The 27,067-nt window shown below is 29.2% G+C and overlaps 1 protein-coding gene across 12 annotated transcripts in view; it reads right to left on the bottom strand.

Annotated features, from left to right (window-relative positions):
* The window catches only part of GluClalpha (glycine receptor alpha 1), a 143,434-nt gene that overhangs the window by 13,260 nt on the left and 103,107 nt on the right, over positions 1-27,067 (bottom strand). For 5 of the 12 annotated variants that reach the window (XM_074142160.1, XM_074142163.1, XM_074142158.1 and 2 more), the window contains 4 exons: positions 25,976-26,051; positions 21,690-21,802; positions 17,780-17,847; positions 39-108 (listed from right to left, as the gene is read on the bottom strand). In XM_074142160.1, coding sequence (XP_073998261.1) covers positions 39-108; positions 17,780-17,847; positions 21,690-21,802; positions 25,976-26,034 — 310 coding nt within the window. In that variant the 5' untranslated portion in view covers positions 26,035-26,051. Of the gene's footprint in view, positions 1-38; positions 109-4,904; positions 4,970-10,788; positions 10,857-17,779; positions 17,848-21,689; positions 21,803-25,975; positions 26,052-26,777; positions 26,955-27,067 lie in introns of those variants that run through there. The other 7 variants (XM_074142159.1, XM_074142166.1, XM_074142164.1 and 4 more) reach the window with 4 other exon arrangements.

The following is a 27,067-nucleotide window of genomic DNA, read 5'->3' on the forward strand; positions in this document are numbered from 1 at the left end:
GGATGCAATTATCATAAAATGTTTTACAAACAAAATACCTTTAAAGTCATCAAATTTAAGTCTCTCATCCAGCCATTGTTCTCGAAAAGTTAACTGGACACTATATTCCTGTAAACATTTAATTAAGATGAGAAATATAAAGAGTACATGTGACATTGTTTTTTTTTTTAAAGTTAATTTAAATTTATTTATAAAAGAAGTTAAAATTTTTTTTTTCTAAAAAAAGCTTTCTTTGTTTTTCAATAAAGTTTAAAACGCCCATGGCACCTAATAGGACGTTAAGCACCGCCTGAAAAAAAAAAACAGGCGATTTCTTTACTTTACTAGTTAAAAAAAAAAAAAATCTTTATTCTTTCCTACGATATCAAAAATGTCATTAATTATCTTGTAAACAACTTCATTGAAGTAGTTATTTATTGTATGAAAAATGTACGCTACTTTCTTTGTACAATCTAGAATATTAAAAAATATTGTTCAAGTTTTTAAACAATTTTACAACTAAAAAAAAAACAAAGAATTTACAATTAAGGTACACATTTTCTATCAGGGTTAACAAAACATGCATATTACCAATAAAGCATCAAAAGCAAGCTGTTTTCTGAAGTGCTTTATATAAATGCAACATTAAAAAAAAAAAAAAAAAAAATAAAAATTGAGGAATCAAGATCCAAAATACATGGGGGAAAAATTATTGTTCTACACATCTTACCTTGCTTTGCCACACATGTGTAATGCTACACTCATTTAGAATTACATTTAGTTCCAACGGATAAATAAAAAAACCAAATAATTCATTTAAAAAAAACATTAAACAAAATAAAATACAAATAAAAAGTAATTTTGTATTTATTTTTAAATTTATAATTTAAATTTTGCTGTGCTCTAAACTTTAATTTTTGTGAGCTAAACGAACAAATGTTTAGTTAGTGATAGGTGTTGGTGTATTGTAACTATTTTAGAATTTCTTTCTTTTTATTTAAAGTAAAGAAATAAATAAATAAAAAAATGGTCATCTTCCGTTTTATTTATCTTTCATATCATTAGTTATTATTTATTGTTATAACTGTATGAAAAAATATAAGATGATACTACAATTAGACAGACAGCACAAAACCTGAGCAGACAACAAGCCATTCTTTTTAGACGAGGACCATTTTTCTTTCTTTCAATTCAAAAGTTATTATTTTTTTGAAAAACTATATAATATAGAGTAGATTAATGTTTTAATTATTTTTTAAGAAAACAGTGAGAGGGGTGACAGTAAAAAAAAAAAAATTAGCTTCCAAAAACTGAAGTGAAACCGTTTCTCTACTCTTTCATTTTACTTTCTCTAATTAGGTAATTAACACACGCAATATATCAATCCGAAAATGAGTTTAATAGAAAGGATTTGCCTTCCTGCTGTTATTGGAGTGTATGGATCAACGGCTTAATAGCAAAAAAGATAGCAGGCTCAACCAAAGGGACCACAATATTTTTAGTGATGAACCTGTTTTTGTCTGTAGTGAAGTGATCGAAGCTGACGGTGAAGAAATTGGACAGAAAATGATACAATTATGAATTATCTACTATATCTTGCATTCAAAAGCTAGCACAATTTAAAATATATGAATTGTATTAGGAAAAACACACGCCCAAGGAGAGGAAAGAAGTACCTAATATACGTAAACTATACATTTTGAAATTAATGTAATCTGAACTGAACTTTGTCGGGCTAATCACAAAGTTTAATAGATTTTACAGATTCTCGTACAGGTAAACGGGACCTTTTTAGTAAATAAACCTTGAAAGGCCAACTAATGTCTAGCCTAGACAATTATTGTTGTGGGACTTGGGCAGCTTACATGTATAAGTGAGACCTTTGAACTTTTGAGGCAAAAATCAACAAGTCAATAAAAAATTTAAATAAGAAATTATTTTTTATTGCCAACCGCTAGAATTAAAGTATATTATTTTTTTAAAAAAAGAAGATAATCTGAAATTTAATTGAAAAATACAACTTTCCGAGATTCTCTTTAAATTATTAGGCAATCAAGGCCGAGTGAAGTTCATACAGTCTAAGCGCCTATCAAGCAAAACTATCCTAATAAGAATTTTTTTACTAGGATCCTAAAATTTGTAGAAACAATTCAAAACACTGAATAAACACCAATTAAAATTAGTTTCAAAATAAACTAAAACACTCAATTAAAAAAGTCTTTACTGCAGAAATGGACGAATATAAATCCCATTTTGTGGAGGTCTCTCTCTCGTTCCCGAGAGGGAATAATCAGGTGCCTAAGAGAGACCCCACAGCACCTCACTAAAACGCTGGACGCTCCAATCAACATTTTGGATAGTCTACAGCCATGAGAAAGAATTCTGCGAGTCTTCTGGAAATCCGACATTCATGTACTTTATTCAAACTTTCAAAAGATTTTTTTCAATTCAAATTTTAAATTGAAACTTGAAAATGAAGTGAGATAGATAACCAAATTTTAATAAGTAATTTTACCTAATAGAAATTGCTTCATTGGATCAGTCAGACGGATGTTTTTGCAGAACCCCGAACAAATGATATAAGAAAAAAAACAATCGTAACTTTCTTTAGACTATCTTGTCTGTGTTGAAGGAGAACATGAACGCAATACTTTCCAGTAAGAAAAGTGGAGTAAGTATAAATTGTTTGCCATTGCCGAATATCGTGGTGTCTCTGAAACAATACATTCTGAAAAAAGGCATCGCCTTTACTTTCAGGTCTGGCAAAGATTTATTTGGACGTAATCATGTATTATCAGTTGTATAAGCGACACTAGGAAAGACAGATTGTACAAATGGATCGAACCATAAAAAGCCTCAGAATTGATGATGGTAAAGGAACAGATTTTCCACTATAATATATTTTTCTTCACGTACACAAATCTTTTCAAGCGAGGTAAAAATATTGTAGGTTCTCACCGATTATTTCTTCCTCCTCAAGCAAAAAATTCCTAATGTGGATTCTAATTTCCAGGTTGATGTATGAAAGAAAAATCAAAAATTAAACTGAATAATTTCAATGAAAAACACACATCATCCAGAATTTTACATTCACCTAAATTCCGACAAATCAGATAACACAACCGACGACGGCATGGACTCAGCCTTGGTTAGATTGGTAGTCAATGTAGGTAATGCGAGGTTATTAATATGATATTAGATTATAACCTTGCAGTACAAAACCCTTCCCAAATTCAAATGGATTCAGTAAGTTACAAATGAATTTCAATAATAAATATTTAAAATGTTCTTCCAAAATAAAGTAGCTTAAATAAACATTTTCAATAGAGTAAAATGCGATTCGAATTATTTAACTTCTCCAAAAATTTCAGCTATCGGTCGTGATTAGTTATACATAATAAATACTAGCACTTTTTTGTCCCCTATGTTTTGACAGTCAGTGTTTGTCTTTGCCAAGGAATTAAAAAAATAACAGAGAAAATATTAGTGTTCAAAAGTACAAGCTCACCGCTAAGTATAAGGGTTGATCGTCAAAAACTGCAAGAAAAAGCTCCACATTGAAAAGCACCCAACTTTGACAATTTTTTTTCTCATTTTCTATAAAAGATAAAATTCCCAAATTTTCTTTATAATGTAGGACAAATCCTCAAGTATATATATATTTTTTTTTTTTGCAACAAACCAGATCTGATAGATTTCGAGAAAAAGGTTTTCGAAAATGGGCAAAAACGGCACTTTTACAAATTGATTTTCTTGTTACCTCTTAGAGCATAAACGCGTGAACCAATTTTCACGAATGAAGTGTCATTCGATTCGGTATTTTCTGAAGATGTGCCTTTTGGGGTCTCGACGCTGACATCGATTGGGAGAGGAGTTAGCCCCGTGTGTATAGGCTCACTCCAAAATTATTAGTAATAACTCTGTAAATCTGAGCCATATACTTTTTTTTTTAATTCTGGAAACGCGTTTAGAGAGACGGGTACATCAAGTTCTGGACTTACGAAGAACCCAGCTGCGTCAACTTGTCTGCTTTCTCGTTAACCCTTGATGTCGTCGACCACAGAGAAAAATCATTTAAAAGTGATTCATCAAAACCCGAATTGCTAACTTCAAAACTGATGCAATTTTTAGCAAGGATCGTCCAGTTTTAAATAAAAACCAAGCATTCTTTGGAAAACCGAGCATTCCTTCAACAGCGGAATTGGTAAACTCAATTACCTGTACAATTTTTGAAGTTTCCACACCAGTTCATTCAACAATTATTATTTTACACAATCCTTTTTAAGGTAATAAATTCTGACAAAGTTCAAAAGGATTTCAAGAAGAGAATTTTTTAGAATCGGGGTAAAATATAAAGAGTAGAGAAACAGGATTAAACAATAATAATTTTCATAAAATACTGTGTACTACGAAATAAATAAATAAAAAAAAGGAAAAATAAAAATGAAAGTACAAGAACCAAACACTAGATGGTACTGAAACATTGCAAAGAAAATTAAAAATGTTTTATATTGTACTTTTTTGAATTTTTAATTTTCAACCAAAACTTTAACAACAACAATTCAATGAGGAAACAAAATCACATTTTCCAAACTGTTGGTCCAAATTTGAAATAAACGAAATAGGCTGAAACAAAATAATAAAAACCAAAACAAAACAGAAAATTAAAGAAACAAAAAATATATTGAATATAAGTTAATGGGTGCATCACGAACTTTTCTTATTTACATGATAACATAAAATAAATAATAGCTTTGATAAAAATTTCACTTTTGATTGGATATTATTATACTTTATTTACAACAATAAGTATATTTTTGACTTTTTTTCTTGTTAACAAGAAAAAAAAAAAAAAAAAATGAAAAACAAAAAGAATAAAATTATAGCAACATCACTAAGGTAATTAGCATGTCACCACCACTCACCATTTTGTAATCGTCAATTTTGCTGATCGAGCGGAGGAAAATGTTGACGTACACTATTGTTGGAACTGGGGACATAAACAACCAAAACAACAGTACTAATTTTATCCCACACAAAACTAACTACACTAAATTAAAGGAAATAAATAAATAAATAAATTTATTAGTAACATAATTTTTTAAAATATAAGTATAAATAAAAAATGAAAATATGAGAATAAAAAACAAATGGAAAGACAAAACAAAAAGAAAAATATGGGAAAATGCTAGAAATGAAAAAGTCTTTATAAAATAACAATAATAATTTTTTAAATGTAAAAACAAGCTTTCAGAATTTATATAAAATTTAGAAAATTTGAACTTAGCAAATATAGCTTGAGATATAGTTCAACTCTCTGCTGAGGTTGTTAGTTTGAACCTCATTATCCTACACATTATCAGTCCATTATTGTGCTTAACAGGTCCGTAGGCGCCCACAAACTTTTGAGGAGTTTGACTGAAGTATTGCATTTTTTCTTCATTTAAAAAACTATTCCATTTAATTTTCGATACAATGCTAACACTTTAGGCAATGAGATCTCTTAAAGAAATAAAACAGATATTGATAACTGAATGTTATAAATAAATACTTTAAAGTTATGATTGTGTGAGATAGGTAAAGAAGGAGGGGTGGGAACCGCGATTCAAGATAAAGTTTAGGGAAGCTGACCACAGTCTTTTAGACAGAGCAAATTGCGTTGCATTTGTAGTAATGAGATCATAATAGAAGAATAATCGATTTCGGCGACGAAATTTTCTCAGAGACGGAACTACTAGCTGTGGACTTCTACGAAGTTAATTCAAGACAGTGTTAGACTGTCTGGAAATTTTAATAAGCTTTGGTGTGGTATATAGTACAGTTAATCGCGCATTCAGGACAAAAGGTATAAACGGCAGCTTTCAACGCCCAGGAGGGTTCCTATTGTACTCTCGAAGAAGTCGAGCCATTTACAGCAGGAAAAAAAAAATGGTGCAGCCAAAATGGACGCACAAAAATCGCGGCAGTGGCGGGTAAGAACATATGCAAGAGGCACGCAAAAAAACGTTCACTGGAGGCTAGTTTATTGCGGGAGGCCATTCGTGGGCCCCTTGATGGTCACTGCAAACTGAGTAAATACAAGGATTGCATATGCATGACGACGGTTAACCTGGATCTGAGTGACTGAAAGAGAAGCAGCACAATAGGTATTGAGAATGCCTGCAGAGGATATGTATAGGTCAGTCGACAGTTCAACTCTGAAGAGTAAAAATCCGATAGTTTATGGAGGGGCACTCCAACTAAAGGAGACCCCAGATTAAAATTGAAAAATTCGAATAACTGGTGTTAGATAGCAGAAGAATTGAACGAATAAACTCAATTTTTTACTTGTTCTACCAGAGAGAGTGGATCCAATTAATCTTGTTAGAACGGCTAAATTTATACAGTGCAAAAGAGAACAATAATAAGAAATCTTTTGATGCGACAGAAATTAAGACATCTTTAAGGGAGTCACCTAGTTAAATAAGTAAATAAAGCAGTTTTGGAGCGGATGTTAAGACTCTTAATGGAAGTGATCATCTTGTAAATGAATATTTAAAAGAAGTAAAATGCTAATATTTACATTTTTTCATTTATAACATTAGCCTACCTACTCCAATTACTTTTCAGGTCATTACAATTTTAAAAATTTAATAACATTTAGAAGAAAATTAGAAAATATCTCTAGATTTTCTGAAGTATTTAAAAAAATGTTTAAATCTGAACACCACCGTTCAAATTGCTACCGCCCTTGTGTCACAGATCATCAACGCAAGGGCCATTTGGCAATAAAGATCTTCAAAGAGATAGACCATAACCGTTTCGTGTAGGAGATGAAGATTGAATGTATAAAGATTCAATATCCCTGGTCTATGTATTGGATTTTAATATGCTGAAGAGAATTTATTATAGAGTATGATTCCGGTACGCCCATGTCCAAGAATCCAAGAACCTGATAGGTAGCTCGCCTGAAAGAATCGGCATTTTAATTGAAAAACATTTAAAACCGACGCACCCAAAAAAGCAAAAACAAAAATAGGAGAGTAATCTAATTTATAACAAAAACAATAATCAAATACAATTCGCAAACAATGGAAAAGTGGAAATTTTAAACCTAAGAAGTGAGTTTGAAACTAAATTAGAAATACTAAAAAAAATGGGACAATTTTTTTTTTTTAAATTTTCAGAAAAGTAATCTTAAAAAGAATTATTATTAATAGAAAACGCTAAATGTAGGATCGACATGTCTATCTCAAGCGGTCCTGCGTTAGATCCAATACATGTAGGTCACTCCTCTTAACTGTAGTCTTAAAAGCAAAGCTTAATAACTTTATTTACTGCTTTTAAATTGCAAAAAGCATATTTACTTATAAAGTAAAATTTAAAATGATTTTACGCCCATTTTACAGAATTCTACTAATAATGAAGCTACTTCTGATTTCAAGGAAAGCAAAAAGCGTTCACAAACTTATTAAACTGAATCATGAAAATAAAAATTGGATAGCTCCATTCATCTCAAGTTGTAAACCTAAAAGAGAAAGGAAAAGATTTAGCTAAATTTTAATTTACAATAGTAATAATTTATTAATTAAGATGATCCTTAATTTCTGCAAGCTCTGGTAGTGATTTCAAGCTTAGGCAGTTCAAAAGCAGCTACAATTATGGATTTTATTTAGTTTTTATTCTTTAATAGCAAAATTCAGCTTGTTTCTACATTTAAAATAAGTCGTAATTAAAAAATGAAATTGATGAAATTCACACAAGGAACTGTTTGATGAAATTTTTACAGGTAAATTAATCAAACATTGTTTCAGACTAGGGTAATTTTGTCAGGCTAGTGTATACAATCAAAGTAAACGTAACCAAAAATAATTAATAATGAGAAAACTAAATACATATATGTATGTAAAATTTAAACTGGTTTAATTTTTAAAATTAAGAGCTCACGACTACGCTGCTGAGTAGACATTTATTCCATCATATAGATGGTAATTTTAGAGAAACATTTCCACAATTGGAATGAAATTAATATTATTATCTCTGAAATGTATGTAATATAAAATATGAATGTAAAAATGTAATAAATATAAATTCAAATAAACTTTTAGTTGTAATCTAAATTACATGGGATGAGAACAAACCTGGATAATGAATATCACTAGGACCTAGAGTGCTTTGCTTTATTAAGTTTAAATTGCACTAAAAATTAATTAATACTAATAAATGGTTTCATGATAAAAATTCAACATAACGCGTTCGGTTTGTTTGATTTAATAAGGGTTAGTTTCAAAATAAAAGAAATAATCTAAAAAAATTATAAAATCTTACAAAAAAAGGAAAACGTATACGGATTTTTAAACCACTTTATTTATTTAGTGATAATAGATGACTTTTTTTTTTAAATAACAACACGTAAATTATAAGAAAACAAAAATTAATGTAAGAAAGACACAAAAAATTGAAAATGAAACTTAAAAAAAAAAAAAAAATTATGTAATAAATTGAAAAATAAAATATTAATTCCCCATATGTAATTCTGTGCAGTTTGCTTGTGATTTCAATCTTAATATTACCAAAAAAAAGTGTAAGAGAAGCAAAATATAAAAAATAAATTGAAAAATAAATGAATAAAAATAATAAATAAATAAAATGGGGAAAACAAATTTAATTTGAAAACCGAAAAAGGTTGCCTGAAAATATTAACGCTTCAAAATTATGAAACCATGTACCAATTTTTTATTATAAATATAAAACACATGTTTCATAGTTTTGATTAAAAAAGAGAGAATTGTTGGTATGAAGAAATTTGACATTAACCACATATTTTCAAACATGGACTCATAAAGAAGAAATTAAAATATAAGCTCTGTAACTCTGTTCTTTTAAACATGAATAACAAATAAGTTTGAAATAAAATCATCAAAATGAATCCTCAAAGAGACTAGAGCTCTTCCCAAACATAAATTATAAAAATATTAAAAGCCCAATAAAAAACAATGAATTTAACTAAAGTTATTAGATAAATATTTTCAATATAAAACACAGAAATTTCGCATAAATAAGCTAATAATTGTGGAGATGATTTAAGCTCGTGGGGAGGGAGCAGAACACATGGGTAATCTCATTAAGACTTCCAGAAACGATGTTAGGCTCCGTGTCCATACCAAGCAATTCCTAATTTCTGACTGGGTAACTACTTCCCTATGTTTCTTCTCATTACTAATATTATTTGAAATATGTTTCATTACTAAAATAGAATATTATAACAACCAAACAGGTCATATATAAATAAAATGACAAATTTCCTCATTTCGCTTCAACAAGTACATTATACTCGTACGGTAACTTAAATCAGTTTCAAAAGAATTGAACTGAAGTAATGAAAAATCAAACAACAACAAAAATTGGTACATAATCAACGATAAGGAATTATTAATACAGTTTATGATAAGTTATAGCAAATTCACACAATGAAAAAATCTATTTCATTTAAATTACACATATTAAATAATTTTATGTAGATCTAAATGAGTGATGCGCTATTTTATTGGCATTTTAATATTTAAAATTTAAATAAACTAAGAAAAATTAAATGTATAAATCAAAGGGGACTTTTTTTCTGGATAAAAATGAATCAAAAGAAAAACTACTAGACATTAAATATTACTTTTCTTTTGACTATGAGAATCAATCATAAAATAAACTGTGGCCTACAAAATGCCAGCTACCCCCTAAGATGCAAAAAATGAAAAAAAAAAAAAAGAAAAAATACTACGGAAGTAAAAAATCATGCTGCCGATCTAAATGAAACGATCGTATGTTTTCATTTTTTTTAATTTTATTATTATTTAATGCACAATTATTTTTGGCATTGGCGTGTCACCATTCTGTCAGAGCTAATTATTATTATTATTATTATTTTATGATTTAAGGCGCATCACATCGCAGGTTATTGGCGCATGGAGCTTTTTTACAGTGCATTTTCAGCCTCCGGACAGTATTCTCTCGTTACTAACAACATTGTCCGTCACTAGACAATGAGCTGTAAGAAGCTCCTAGGAAGAGAAAATCTAAGGGTTAGCAGCTGGATTCAAACCCGGGACCTCTGCGCGGGAATCCAATACGCTAACCGCACAGCTAATCTCTTCCCTATTATGATTATTTTTTAATTAAGAATCAGTATTTTTTTTTAAAAAAAAGTTTACAGTCCCGAAGAAAATAATTGTTTTAAAGGAAAATGCTTAGATATTAGTCATTTGAATTTTTTTTAAAGTAATTTATTGAATTTGTTAGCTTAATAATTATAGTGATTTGTAATCCATTCAATATTGCGTAAAAAAAAGAAAAATATATATATTTAAAAAATCTTCCTCTTAGAGCAGTGGAAAAAATTATATTAAAAAGAAAAGAGAAAAGAAAAATGAAAACGTGCAGGTACATAATTCAAAAGAGCTTTTTAACTGCATTTTCTTGATGTAGAAAATCTATTTTTTTTTGTTGACACAATAATAAATAAATAAAGATAGTAACGGACAATAAATAAGAATAAAAATAAGAATATCAAAAAATTATAAACATATTTACAAAATAATGGGATGCAAAAGATCTAAGAAAAGGTATCTACAAACTTCACTTATCCTTTTAATTGGATACTTATTATCAATTTTTTAAATAAATTAAAAAAAAAAAAAATACAGTATACAGATTTTAAAAGAAAATAAATAAATAAAAAATACATTGGATACATTATCGTTAAATTCAGGGTTTAAATTTCAAATTTTCAGGGTTTCATTCAAAAATTGTTTTTGACTCCTTGGAAGTTTCACTTACCATGGTAACGTCATCAATTTTCGAGATACTTCTTACAAATATGTTGACCCTCACCACTGCCGGCCCGTCTTCAATATGGCCAAGCAGATTTATATTAAAATTTTTTTTTATAGATTTTTTGTTATAAATTTTGAATTTTTTTTTTTGTATAAGAAATAAAATTTACAATTATAATTTATAAATCAAATCAAGCAAAGCAAATGGGATTGGGAAAGTACTTATATTAGTTTTAGTAATAAGGAATTTTAAAATTTTATTAAGAAAAATGGAATAAAACGATTTTATTTAGAGTAAAATTTGTTCCAACTATTTTTTGCTTTTAATAACTTGGAATTAGCTTAAAACGAATGCTTCCTAATTGAACTTTGAAAAATACTAGTTTGTCTTGACAATTCGCAGATTATTCTTTTTCTAGAAAAACTGTTTCCCCATTTACAAATCTAACAGAAACAGTGGCTGTATTCATCAGTATGTTAACTGGGCACAAACTATCTTCTTAAGTACTTACTGGAATCAAAGCACTCTCTGATGTAAGTAAAAAAAATTTTAGACAGAATACCTTGGACAATGTTTGGGTTTGGCTTTAGTTGGTACTTAAGTTCTCCGAAGTGAAGGAATTTTCCGTTTAGCTATACTGGAAGAGGTACTTGGTTATGAGGAAACGTTCAGGTTTTATGAGAGAAATTAGAAATCTTGACTGTACTTTAAAAATATATTTTCATAGACCGAGTGAATGATTTATATGCTAGCGCTTGTAGTAACCATACAGCGATAGCGGTGAAGCAGTAACAATTTGGTAGCCCGGGCTGTTTTTATGCTTGCAACCACCACCACCTTAAACGGAAGAGAAACTTATTTTACCTGTCTGTCTTAAAACCTCCTCAGCGCTTTCCTTTAAATTATTTTATCTTGCTTCTACCTTCATGGGCTCTATGGTAATATTAATCAGGAACAAATCTCGAAAAAGATTTTGCAATTTTTTGAAAAAAATGAAGAGTAACTTGATCTTTGTTTTATAATTTTTTAAAAATCTGCCAACTGTGTTTCACACGAATCATATTCATTAAAATCCAGTTAAAGTGGCCGTGAAGTAATCTTGTTTAATTCTAAAAAAAATTATTAAACTTAAGGATATACTATTATTTATCGATTAGTACCTACCGGGTTTGCTTGGAATTATGTTGGACTTTAAAAACCAAGGAAGTTTATGTTTAATTCTGTCAGCGAAAATGCCAAGATTTTCAGCAGGAATGTGCTCCACATTGATTTGTTGCAATAGAATGAGTGGGCTTTCACACTTTTGAATATCACACCTGTCGCTTAAAAGTTTCGTACTATTTCTTCAATTCTAAAGTGATAATTTTCTTTTATAATTTTCGGTCGACCCTAATAATTAGCTGCAGTTATTTGACAGCCTAGTTCCAGTCACAAATATAGGGAAATTATTGTTCAACGTTCCGCGAGTTTAATGGACCAAACTGATTTTTTTCGATTGTTTTTCTTACTATCCTTACAATACAATACAAATTAGAACCTTTTACTTCTTTCATTGCTAGCTGGAGAAACTGTTGCGGATTTGGCTAATAATGGGATTAAAATAATTGACATCCACCTATTCATATAATTTAGTCCCGTGAAAGTAATGTAATGCCTATTTTTTTTTAAAGCAGACTTTACTTTTCACTACCAATTTCGGTGTCGTGGACGTAGGTGACTAACAATCGATATTTACCACAAATTTCTTATATTATCCATAAAATTAAATCCAAGGCCTAGACTGGTAATCGAACTTAGTACCACAATATATCTTAGTTTTGTGGAAATCACCTCTAACCGCTCAACTATCGTGGCGATTCTTTAGCTAACTGACAACATCTCTTCAAGAACTAATCTTCCTTGGCCATTTCTTTTAAATGTTTAATTGAAGAAGTATTTCCCTTAAAGATTGTACTTCTAAATAATTAACTTTCTATCGCAATGGCTTCGATTTGTTACATCGTATGGAATGTTCCAATCTATTTGTTTCTATCCTACTTAAAATTGATTCAGAGACGCAAAAACATGCCATAATTCGAATTTCAATAATTTCAACAAGCCGAGAATAAAATGCGAATTGAATAAAACAATCTATTATTATCCAATTTTCTAAAATAATTTTATTTCTCATAATTCATATGATTTAAAAAATGAAAGTTAAAGTAAATTGTAATCATTTCAGTAAATAATAGAAAAATAAAGAAATACTAAAAAATATTCTGATAATTTTTAGTTTTTTATTAACTATGAAACATGTATATTAATGACCACATTAATAGCATTACTTTGAAGACAGATGTATAAACAAAAGTTATTTCCCCCAGAAGAAAATTGAGCACCATTAAAATAAAAACTAAATAAAATAAAATAATAATGGAACATATAATATAGCTCAAGCTAAAACTATAAATAGTAAAGAATTGTGTCAACAAAATGTAAAAATAAATAAAAATGGAAAAATAAAACCAAAATAAAAAATCCATGTTGGTAATGTCGATTTTAAATAGAGGAAAATTATGACTGTCAACCATTTAAATAAATTTAAGATCATTATTTAATATTTTTTATTATTTTTAATGAGAAATAATAAACGTGCTTAATGAGATGATAAAATTTTAAATACATATTTTTACTATTCCTTTTTTAATTTTTGAAAAACTATTATTGTAATTCTAATAGTTTTTGTGTGAAAAAGAATGGCACCGTTCATGCACTTTTGTTAATTCTTCAAGCAATAAAAAGTGCAGCAAAACAGCTAATCAAAGTTGCAATGGAGTTCGATGCACTTTTTTTCTTGTTTAAATGTTGTTTGTTTGTAAATGTTATGTTTAGGAATACCATTATTATTATCCTATACTGTTTGGAGACACAGATCAAATAGAGATTGAAAAAAAAACTTCATTAGTACTTATTGTAGAAAAACATAATAATATTCTTTTATATATCCAACTTTGTGATTCAAATGGAGGAAAATATATTTTTTGGATAGTTAATGAACTAGATTTGATCTTTTCATACATTTGATTTGCGGTAAGTAGTTGTCGACTAAGAAGTGTTTGTTAGCACATTGTATTCATCCATATTTTGAACCAGAAATTAAGAACACTTAGCATTGAGCATAAAGTGTTCATTAAAGCAGGCGAACATATAGCAATTTCGCACTCCGATATTCACGCCGATATTCTAATCGAATTTAACGGGTTTAACTTCCAACATGGCAACTTACCGGATAGGGCACTTATCATTCTGACAAATAGAAACTTAATAGTTACTTATAAGCGGTTCCCGGACTGAGATGACTAGTAAAACCACTTCACAAATCCGCCACAAATCAATCGTTTTTAAGAATTCATTTTCAAAAGCAGGAAAACTTCTGCGAACGATATTCTTTTAAACAAATTTAAAATTTTTGTTTAATTAAAAAAAAAAAAAAAAAGAAGAGAATTATGCAGCCGTGTTCGTTGCTTTCATGGTGTTATTTTCTTCTAACTTACAACATTGTAGAAGTTCATTCAAGTGAGTATATCAGCTAGTATGTTTAAGAAACACTAACACGATAGAGGCCGCCTCAATCCTTCCAGTCAGGTTACTCTGACGTGAAGGCTGCGAACTGAAAAAGTTACGCATTACGTTTGTACGACTGCGCTTGCCTATTAAACAAACAGGTGAACAAGCGAATAAGAAATCATTTAGGCTTCACACTGGATTCATATTTCACTAGGGTATAATATTTGTTAATCCAATTCAATATATTCCATTTCGCCCATAAGGAGTTCAGCTTTTTATCTAGTCATTCCGAATTGTGCTGGCAGCAGTAAAACACCGAAGTTCGAAAAAATAATATTTTAAATACCATTCGGTAGTTGAAACGCTGATTAAGGTCTTTCAGTTGAAAAATTCTTAAAATTGAATATAATAAAGAATAAATTCTAAAAAGTAGCAAAAAGAAAAAGTAGTCTGCCTATTGTGCTATAATTGATTATTATTTGTCTGTGTCACCTCATATTTTAAATTTTTCATTCATTGCACAAATATAAGCGATTTCTTCATTTTTTACTTTAAATTTTGTACTTAAGTTCTATTAATTCGATGTAATTAATGCTTGTGAATGCTATATAATGCGCCACTACACTGTGTATAAAAAGTAAACAAAAATTTACAAAAAATTTGGTAAAATAACTCGTGAAAGTAATATTTGCAAACAAGTTTGTGCATCTTCCTAAGCTAAGCTATTATTTTATATTAATTATGTATAAAAAAAGATCATTCCATTATATATTTTTTAAAAGATTTAAATTCAAAATTAGCACATATCTCAATAGTCGAGCGAGCAAAGTTCTGTTGTATTTTTTAAAAAATATTAAAAATAATCCAAATTTATTATTAATTGCACTAACTGAGAGTTCAACTAAAATATTGGCATAATTAGATCAAACTTGTCAAAAAACTTGAAAGGGAATAGGATTGTTTTGACTTTTATCGTACAATTTGATCGAAGGGAAGAGGATTTAAATCTAAATTAAATAGCACAAAAAGACAAATTTGTCGTCTTAAATAAAATAATTTTTAAGAAGTCTTGCAAAATGCGATTTCAAGCTAGTCTACGAGATATTCTGGATTAAACATTTTTCTGGATTTCAATATCATTTTTGAATTGTATAGAAAATAAATTGCTCAAGCTAACAATTCTTAGCGATAAGCCTCTTTCTGACTGGAATCCATAAATATTACAAATACATGGAAATTACTCTTCGAAGAATTCAGTACAGTTTTGTAGTTTTGTTACAGTATTAAAGTGATAAGAAGTATGACATTACTGTGTAGGAAATGAGTTATCTTGTGATTTTAGGTTGGAAAATGCAAGACTCATGTAGCTTCTCAGGAGCTACTGACTTTCTAAACTACCTAATAGAAAATAAACAAATAGATTGGGAGGTGTATTCTAGATTCTAAACAAGCGGATAGTACATAAAACTAATACTAGGAGTTATTGATTTTATCCAGTATTAATGATAGAACCCATTTTAATTTAGTAAAAAATACGACAGAACTTAAGGCGATTACTTAAAACAAAATTTTTGAGATGTAATTGAGAAAAAATAATTATTTTAAAAAATAATATCAGCTTCGCGTCCCACAAATGCAACTCTGCCAAATTGTTAATAATTAAAAAAAAATAGCAAAGATAATAGTTTTTTTTAACTTTGTTTTTTTAAAGAATTTTAACAAATATGTTTAAGTCTACAGTCTTATTTATGTTTTAGTTTCAATTTTTAGAATAAAATTAGCTAAACGAAACAATAAGTAGTAAACAAAAAAATTTAAAAAAATAGGAAGAAAAATCTGCGTTCTAAATTGTTTCACGATGCAATTAGCAGTAGTAAAAATGAAATAAAATCAGGAATCTTTTAACTATAAAATAAAATAGGGCAGGCGTAAAAGCTATTTCATACCTGGCCTTAAAAAAGATTATTTATTTACCAATATTATTATTTTTCTTTTATCAATAAAAAAATAAAATAAAATGGCACACTTAAACGGTTTACTCAGATTAGTGGGCCTTGATCTACCTTTATTCTTTGATTTCAAATAAAATAAATAAATAAAAAATAATAATAAAGTTTAAGAAAGAAAAAGATTCATTTTTAATTAAATGGTCTTTAGAGAGAAAGCGATAAAGACTTACGATTCATCCTCAATGGCTATAAGTTTAAGACTTAAAAGACTTAAGGGAAATATCACTTAAAAGTTGAAGACGGCATGATTAATACCAGTATTGGTTTTCGCCAGTGAACATATCGCCTGAGTACATTTCCTTTTTTTGTTCGATGGGGAGATGCAAAATAAAATCGGAGGCATGGAGGATGGAGGTGCATAAAAGATGCATTCTAAGAATAAAATAAACAATGGTACTTAGAAACTGAAGAAATAACAACAGTTCTGAAAGTATAATTGCTCTTTGTTCTTAAAGTCTAAGAGAATAATATAACATAATCGGTGAACACACTAATAAATTTTTCTGATTTAGAATTTTGCCGTACAATATCACCAAAATAATGAACTCTGAGCGAATAAAAACTGTTTCTGCAGGACTAATTGGAACCTTCACATTTATGAAGGAACCAATTATGAGTTAGGGACTCACAGTTGTTTTGAAGTGGTAGTAGAATACTTGAATGATAATGAGGGGCGCATTTGTTAGCCATTAGGTGCCTAGCCTAGTCATGGGGATTACTAATCTAAATTTGGAACCATATTTCTGAGATTTATTTACAATCATAATAAATAATTCTAAATCTAGAGAAAGGATGAATTACAAAGTTTTGGAGATCTGTTGATTACAAATGATGTAACATTACAAAATGAGAAACTATTAATTTTTTGTTTTTCTTTAAATTCTAGTAATACTCACATGACAAAAGCAAAAAAAAAAAAAAACAAATGGAAAAAGCAACAAATGTGAACTAAAGAATGAAAGATAAAATAATGATTTCAAAATGTAAGAAAGGCGAACGATAACTATTAAATGTATTCTTGCTAAATATGATTGGACAGCCATGGTTAATAAGAGCAAACAAAATATTTTCCACATTTTTAAATCCACTGAGACCCTGAGGATCAGCCTTAAGTTTAATCTCTCTCACTCAGTCAACTTTAATGAATCAAAATAAATTATATAAATTGTCAGTCCAGTAATTCTAAGATTAATAATAAATAGTTAGTACAAAAATAAAAGATAAAATAAATAAAAGGAAAGAAAAGAACAATGTTAATTACAAAAAATAAATATTAAAAATTACAAAATAAAATAAGAACAAAAAAATTAAGAATTCTGTATCTATTTTCTTTTTTGTCTGGATATTGTTCTCACCGAATGCTTTTATTTTTTTATTTATTTTCAGATAAATTTTTTTGCTTTTATGGATGCAACCATAATTTTTTTTTTACATCTTACCATTTTGATGTCACTAATTGTGGCAATGCTTCTTACGAACAGGTTTACACGTACAATTGCTGGCCCATCTATACAATAGCACGACACATAATTTACGTAATTTTTGTTTAATTGAATTTAATTTTATTATTATCATTTTTTTTAAATATTATGATTATCTTGATAAGAAGAAATATAAATAATTAAAAAACAAAATGGAGAGAGTTATTCAAGAAACGTGATTACTTTTAAATTACATACCAAGATTCTTCAAAAATAAGATAGAATTTTATAATCTATGTATTATTGACTGTGAAAAATATTTATATACCGTTTTCAAGCGCTCGCGGATCCTTCCTTTAATGCCACCGCACAGAAATCCTTTGACAGTATCGAACTTTACTATCTCTTTTGAGGGGTTGGGGGGGAGTTAATAGACTAAGAGAATAATCAATTAGTGTCTGGGTAAAGTAAAGAAATCAACTTTTTAAATCTGTACAAGGAGGTTTACAGATTTACAAGGAAGTGGTAGTACTTGCTTGAGGCTGATGAGGAAGCCCAAATATCAATCTCGATCAAATTCTGTTTTAATAATGTAGTTATACGTAATGATGTACCTTAAAAATTAAACTATGACGCTTATTTTACTGCAATTGGTACTGCGGCTCTTGAGGTAGCTGGGAGGGCTGTCTGGGACGATAAAGGAGGACGAGAAGATTAAAAGGAAAGGAAGAAGGATTCATAGATTTTTTTTTTTTTTTTTTTTTAAATAAAGAGGTGATATAGTTTCTTTAAAATGGAATCTAGGGGTCTTTAAAATGTAGCCGTTTGAAAAGAGTTCAGTGTACAAAGTATAGAAGGGAATGTTTGGGTAAATCAGAGCTATTCTAATCTGTTCGCTAAAACACTTATGATTAAACACATGGATTATTCTTTTAAGAACGCTGAAGGTGTCATAGTAAATTTCCATAGTGAAATAACCGCAAAATAGGCTAATATCCTTGAAGAAGTGGCTAGTAATCATAGATTTCCGTTAGCTTACTTTACTTTAAATTGCACCCTAAGAAACGTTCACTGAAGGTTCGCAAGTAATGATGACACGACAGAACTCTTGACTGCGATCAACAAGTTAGGCTAGGAGGAGAACGCTTCTCTGAAACAGTATGTAGTCCTATTAAACCCAGTTAATATTTGAAACTATAAAATTCTGTATCTAATCTTTGAATAATCCAAATCATCTTAAAATAAATTTGAATATTGTACCTTTGTCAACAGAAATTTACTTTAAATAAAAAAGTGCATTTTATCAAAGTATTATTAGTTTTTTTTATTATTTTATAGGAAATAAATTAAAATGATTAAAAACTAAACAAAATTATAAGAAATTAATATATACGGTGCTTTCAGCTCAAAGTGTATTAATGTAGCAAATGTGATATATGTACTAATTCTTAAGTTAAACTAAAAGGTAAACGCAGTGATAAAAATTTAAGGCCCTTTTGAAAGAACTCTGTGTATAAAGCTATTTGAAAGTGCGGTTTATGTTGATTTTACTCGCTACAAGTATAAAAGCTGAGCTACATTCATTTTGTTCACAATTCCCCAAAGAAATTAAAATTAAACATTTAAATGGTTATAAATGAACTAAATTATAAACAAATAACATTAAATAAGTGTTTTAGACATAGTTTTAAAATTATTGAAATTGTTTTTATTACTTTTTTTTTTTTAAATAAAACTGTAAATTGAAAATTAGTAAATAATGTTCCAGAATAGCTATAGGTGCTTTACATTTTATCAGTTTTAACAAGACTAAAGTCTGCTGTTGCAAAAAAAACAAACAGTTGACGATGTTTTCAGTTCAAAAATAAAAATCATAACGTTTGCTCAACATGATGAAGAAGGAAAATTATATTTAAGAGAAGAAATTAAGATTACAGCCGGAAGGAATAGAAAAATCTTGATTATATGGAACCAAGATTCAATATCGCTATCATAGCTTCTTTTTTCTGTATCTCTCTTTTTTAGCAAGTAGTTCTACGTAAATTTAATTTTTTTCTGTCATTTTTTTTTTTTAAAGATTTATTATTTTTACTGAATTGTTAACGTTTTTCATAAATCATCGGTTGCTGTCAGATGCAAGTTCACGTATCTAATATTACTAAATTTATATTTATTTTGTAAGCGATGCTAAAGCTGTTTGAAGCAACCTTTGAAAATTCTAGATATATTTATTTATCATTGAAATTTTTAATATTAAACATATCGTAATTCTATGGGATGGAGAATAACGCTGTGGATGCAACAGTATGTTTACTTCATTACGACGTGAATTTCCAGCTAACACACTCACACACAAAATTATTGAAATAAAATATTAAATTTATAAAGATTCTAATGAACATTTAGTTAGTGCGCAAAAATGAAAACAAATAAATAATTCCGTAAAGTTATTTAAGAGCAAAGGATAGGTCAACCTCGATTTCCCCGGTATGTTCACATTCTTCCAAATGGAAAGAAGTAACATAATAATGATAATAATAAATGAAAGCGAATTCGCACTAAACAAGAGCGCATTAGCAAACGAAGAATTTAATAATTAAAATAATTAAGAAGCACTAATTATATTCTGAAAATTTCTAGCATTTTTGGAACATTTTCTGTAACAAAATTTAGGAAGAGAAATTACAAAATATTATTCATAATAAATGTAACTTAAGCAAGATCTATTTCATTAAAATTAATGCGGAGTAATAAAATAATTATTTTTTAAAAAAATTAACTGTTCGTTGATTTTTCTAGCTGTCGTTTTTAATCTTTCTCTTGGTCTTTTGCTTGTTATTGAATATTTTTTTTCTTCTATTATTATTTCTTTATAGTAGGTACCCCAGATAATCTAGGTGCCTTCACTTTAGCCCTAGCAGAGTGTGGTGTGTGTGAAAGGTAATTTATCAGACTAGTAATCAATAATAAGTGGAAATGAAAGAAGAAAAACAGGATGGCAAAGAGTTGGTAAGGGGTGTGACAGATGACTTATCCTAGTGTAGGCGACAACACGGATTTTTCTTTATTTTATGGTTCAGTTAGTGATATTATTTTTTTAGTTTTTTGGCAATTACATGTTTCATTGTTTTATTATTTATCTAATTAAAATGCGGCTTATTTTTTTTTAAATAAAGCAACTAAGTGTTTTTTTATTTAAATATTTTTAACTTTTAAAGTTCATTAAATAAAAAAAAAGAGTCAAATAAAACTAATTTATTTAAAAAAATGTTTTTTTAATAATGGGAAATTACTTAAAAATTATTCTAATTATTTTCTTAAATAAAAATTATTAGATAAGGCGACCCTATAAGTTAATATAAAGATATAGGCACCTTTTTCTAATAATAACTTTTCATAAAATAATTTTACACAAAAAAAAAATAAATAAATAAATAAAAACGAAATTTTTGTTGAAATTTGTAAGAAAAAAAATAAATAAGTAAATCTCTATTTTCGTTTTCAATAAAGCAAAAAATATTAATTCTACAAATTTCAACTTTAAATTGTCGTAATGCATAATTTTGCTTTTTTATTTTCAAAATTTTGATGTGTTATTCTATCACAATATCTGTTCAAATAAAATTGTTTAATTTTAACAAATATATCATATAAATTCAAAATTATTTTAAATTTGGATATAGATTTAGAATTCAGGATTTATTGATTGAATACTGACTGAAAATAGTTCAAATAATCTGAATTTGAATTTCCATAATTTTTTGAACAAATATCGTGCACTAATATTTTTTTAAAATTTTAGTGTATTTTAATAATTTGATTTTCACTGATCCTTGACTATTTCATTTAATAATATAACGTATGCTTTAGATAAATAGATAATACTAATAAATAAAAATTAATGAGAAACACAAAAACTCAAATATACCTGTTCCATTGATGCCGGAGGGTCTAATTCTAGCGTCATAGCTAGTAGGTCCAAGAATTTGGTCCAGCACTTGTTTCTCTTTCTCCCTGTAATTTATTTTTGGTTGTATACACCTAGAAAAAGAGAAAAAGAGAAAAATTATCAAGATTCTAAGTCATAAATTGTTTTCAAACTTCGAATTTTTATAGTGTTAAAGGGCTTCACTGCATTTACTCAAAAACAACCATATTTTTGAGGAAGGTAAAGTAAGACTTTATAACTTATAGAAGTGCCCTTAATGTTTCAAATATCTCTCTTGTAGAAGTACATGTGTGCAATGAGTACCAAATTTCAAGATCATTGTAGGTTTCACAGGAAATTAATAAATCCATCCTGCAAAATAAATAGCATTGTACTTCCCGTAAAGTTACTGAACTAACGCGAAGTTAAGGTCGGTAACAATGGAAGAATTCAAACAACCTTAGTCTAAGTCAGAGGTCGCCAAAGTGGTCTACATAGATCCCCGGGGGTATATTTAACAAAAGTAGGGGGTCGATTTGAGCCAGGGGGTCCAAGGAAAAACAATTTCGAACCCCCAATATAGCTAACCTTGCAAAGAAACACCAGGCACACCCAACTCATTAATTAAGAAGCAATACTGTAGTTACTTCACTTATTATTTTTACTTATTTATAATTAATTATTATTTAATAAATATTAAGGTATTTAAATTTCAACATTAAGATATCTTTCATAAAACTATTGATACACAATGTAAAATTACTTTAATAAATGTTTAAAATCATAAAATAAATGTACAAACACAGTATCTAATAGATAGTTTTATTTTAATTAACTGAAAATTACTTTTAATGGAGATTTCGAAAAATTATATAGAGGTCCATGATCAAATAAGTTTGGCGACCCCTGGTCTAAGTCATTCCTAAAAACCAATTCAGGTTCGGACATGAGTATGCTAAACCATGTTCAGAGTCGACTCTATTTTGCTTTACTTATTTTTTCTCAATAGCTTTTTCTTTTTTTTTTTAATTTAGCCTCTGCAAAAAGAAAATCTGTCTCCTACTTTCCTACGCTCGGATTTGGAAAAAAAAGGTGGCAAATTTCGTATACTTGTTCATCCCATGCGGGAGTATGATTTAACTAAAAACCACCAATTATGCAGGAATCTCACTCAAACCGATTTATTTAGGAATCTTGTGGACATGAGAAACACTTATGATCTTAGGGTAACCGAATCCAATGGTAACCCAATCGTTTCTGTTCTCTTCAGCGGTTTTTTTGGGATAACCCAACAAGGAAAAATAAGCTCTGAATATATTTAAAAATTGAAAGAAATAACCTGATATTTAGGCCAACTAACGCCACTAATATAAAAGAAGAATGCAATCTCTGAACTGAATGAGAGAGTAAAGTAACCTGGATATGTAGTCATTAATCAGGACAAGTCAGTGTTAATGACTAATAGAGAAAAAGAAATCATTTGTCTTGCAGTATGTGAAACTCAACTGAGTTGATGAAACTATATATCACAGACATTTCATTTAAAAACAGACTGAGGCAAGAAGTCTGACTAAAAAATGAAATTAACTTGGTCAAAATGTAAAGCATATTTAGTAAAAAAAGGTAATTTTTAATGTTTTGGGTAATTGAAGAAAATCGGATGGACAAAAGTGCCAATTTACTGAATGTTGCGGTTTTTAGCGATTTTTCACAGTAAATTCCAAGTTTTTAAAATAGCATTTAATTCTTGACTTTTGTGTAAAATAAAGCCTTCTGAGAATTCGCACTAGATTTTTAAACTTATAAAATTGATGTTATTTCATACACCCCAATAAATGTATCTTGTTTTCTTCAGCCCTAATTGAGCAAAGTTGAAGTTGGATGTAATAACCGTTGTAACTCTCAAGTTGAGCGCTTTCAGGGCGGCTTGTGTACTGATTAAAGGTAATGTACCAAATGAAGTTAATCAATATTGCATATACATTATTAACAATTAAGTTTTCATTCAGTTGGGGTTTATTAAAAGAATTTTCAATTAACCTGGTCACTTTTTTTTTCCAATTAATGAATAGAGGGGAACTCAGAATAAGTTGTGCATAAAATATAAGTTTTTAAAAACAAGATCTAAGAGATAGGTGAATAGATTAGGCTCTTTGGTCTTTTATAAATTTAGTAAGTTGTGGTTGCTTCTCGTGTAAAGCTGGAAGAAAGATGATGGAGTTTAAGGATGAGCTAGAAAACATCCACTATCTTAGCTGCAGAGAACTCCCCACCCATGATCAAAGGCGTACCATGTGTTCATAATTGAAAAGCACCCACAGGCATCTGAAGACAGTGGCCAGGTAAGACACAGTGCGGGTACAGGTTGTGGTTTAATTTTACCTGGGCAAAGTAAAACAGACTTCCCTTCCAACCATGACAGGCCAGGTAACTTACTAACCTCGGCTTTTCCTCTGCATTAATGTTGCCAAATCTGGAATGGAGGTTTTTTTTTGCTTCTTGCTTTTACTTTTCCTATTTTCTTTTTCTTTTTTCTTGGTCTCCAGCTTTTATGTTTCTATTTTCCCTATTCTAGAAGGTTTTTTTTTTGTTGAAAACTCATACCATCTAGCTGCGAGATTATTCATCTTGTCTAATAGAGAACCAGGTGTGTTCTCAAGTTTGCAAATGAAGAAAGGAACTAATATATGGTTTGAGAAGTTGGAGTTTAGAGAAATCCTTTTTTTTTAAAAAAAAAAATCCTTCAGTTGTTTTAATTTTTCATCCACTTCTTTCTTCTCTAAAGGAAATTAGTTTCTTTAATTTTGGTTACACAAAAGCAGAGGTACCATCAAACCTTTTTTATTTGTTAATTTCTCTTTCTTCATTTAACCGAGAATAATTTCTCAATATTCACACGTAAGTGGTTCTATATATTCACCAAAATAGCATAATCAAGCGGTTAAAATTTCCACTTCACTTAAAACTATAACTAAATTTCCCAACTTTATACGCACGAATAGATAGGCAAAGAGGGAATGAAAGTGGAAACGCATTCGATCACAGCGAATTAGACGTTTGCTAAAATTAGATAACAAGCACATGGGTAGTAAATTAGTATACACTTCATTGATATTTGAAGGATTAGTGAGAATTTGCTGGAGATATTTAAATTAATCTGCTAAAACATACTACCCTCAATCGAAATCTGTTTCAATATATTAATCATCTATTTTAAAATTTAATTTAATTGAATGGAAATTTAAAAAAAAAATGTTTCCCAATTTTGTTATCCTCATTGACCCACGGATTTTATCAAATCCATGAAACTTTTGACCTCTTCTCTAGTGTATTGAAAGTTTTCGTCGTTATGAACATTCGCTTTACAGAGGCAATGTGGCTGTGTAGACCTTTTTTTGAACCCAAACCCTTTTGTGGCATTGCAAAATATTTTGTTAAAAGCATCCATCCAAAGAATGTGCGCATAAAAAGTTGCAGGAGTGGTTGGGGATGGTAATGGCATGAAACCGGAGAAAACGTTTATTAATAGCTATTTAAAGTATTCAAAATAAAGTGGCTCGAACATGGAAACAACGGTGGTGATGACTTAATTTTCTGAAGGAACCACTTAGTAAGGATGTAGAATATGACCTACACTGTTTGAGCGGTTAGGATGAATAACTTACTTTTTAAAGAAGTTAATAGACACGTACACAAAGAATAGGTTTTTCTAAAATGGACACAATGCCATTGGCTAAACTTCACGAAAAGGTGGAAGTGCCTAGTTTTGATTGATTGATTTTAATAACCAAAAAATAATAAAAGATATTAGTTTTCAAGATAAAATGATGGTTTTAAAGCATTTCACTCACCCTAAGACAATTTGGTTGTTTGTTTGCTAACAAAAACCTGATAATGGAGAAATTATTTATCACAAATGGAACTTCCATTTGGAAAATATTAATTCCATCAGAATGGTGTAAAATAAAACGAAAAAGCTGTTTCCATACAAAGAGACCGCCAAATGGGAGAAAAGCGTAGTGATGAAAATAAGTGACTTGAAGGAAGCAATACAAAGCAGACAAGTGGAAATGTGAACATAGAAAATTGGAAAAGCGAGATAAATAATCAGTAAAATGGGCTTTCTTTTTAATTTTTTTTTCAGTTTCCACTTCGAAAAGTTTTCTTTGAATACAATGAGAGATTTTATTTTTGGCCACTATAGATTTTCACCTGTTCTTTTATAGAGATTTTACAAGCTTTAATTATGGTATTACAGTAATAAACAAAGACATAGGTGTACTTACCGACAGATATGTGGTAAACATAATACAATCACTATCAAGTATGTGTACGGAGAATACATTTTATCTCCTCTGGCACCTGAAATAAAAATTAGTTCTGTACTTACAATAAAATAGAAAACATGTTGTTTGTTACAACATAAGGTGACTTAATGTAAATATTGGTATTGATGTAGAGCAATGCTCGACTTCATTAGCACAAAAAGTTCAAAAGTTGTTTGTGGGAAGACGAATAACTACTGAGACACGGTCAACACGAAGTCTGAATCAAAACTAAGAGCTCAATTGTCTGGGATTTATCGCTTGCTTGGATGAAGTTTCAAGACCAAAACCATTTTACACTGAATTCAATCACGATGGCATAAGATCACTTATAAAACCTACTCAACGCCCCACAGTATGCTGACATAATGCACCAATGCTCACAAAAGACTTTAAAATTGCCTTTTTTGTCAGATGTATTAGTTTCGTAGTGTCGCAACAATTTCTCGGAGCAGTATCTCCACCATTTATAATTCAAATTCAAGACAATTTTACTTCGTTTTACGTGAATGGAAAAAACTAAAATGCTTCAAACTCAAATCTGCTTCTCCACCTGGATGATTCTAACGTTTGATGGTTTTAGTCTGTCAGTCTACAGAAAATAATGTAAAATTTACAATTTCTGGACTATGAAGAAATATCATAAATTTAAAAAAAATGGAAGGTATATTGGAATTGTTCAAAAGTAACATTGCAAGAGACAACGAAAAATACTTAATTCTGTTTGCAATAAAATAAGGTTATGGTTTGAGATAATGATTACTGTCTTGTGATGAAAGATCATGGTTCCATTCACATAATTAGCTAGGCTCAGGACACAAACAATCCATTTCTTCAGGTAGCTAAATAATCCAGCCTACAACACGGATTTCACATTATCACTTGCAACACTACAGGTGTAGTGATTCTTGCGAAATTTCCGACTTAATAGTGGTATCAATAACAGATAACAGTAAAAAAAGTAACCTATCTGCATTCTGTTGCCACACAGTAAATCATTCGGATGCCACTGTAGGGCAGCACAATTTATGTGAGCAGAGATGGGCAAAAATT

This window comes from Rhodnius prolixus, unplaced genomic scaffold (assembly GCF_049639745.1).
Source record: "Rhodnius prolixus isolate KJV_2025 unplaced genomic scaffold, Rpr scaffold_6, whole genome shotgun sequence".
NCBI lineage: Eukaryota > Metazoa > Arthropoda > Insecta > Hemiptera > Reduviidae > Rhodnius > Rhodnius prolixus.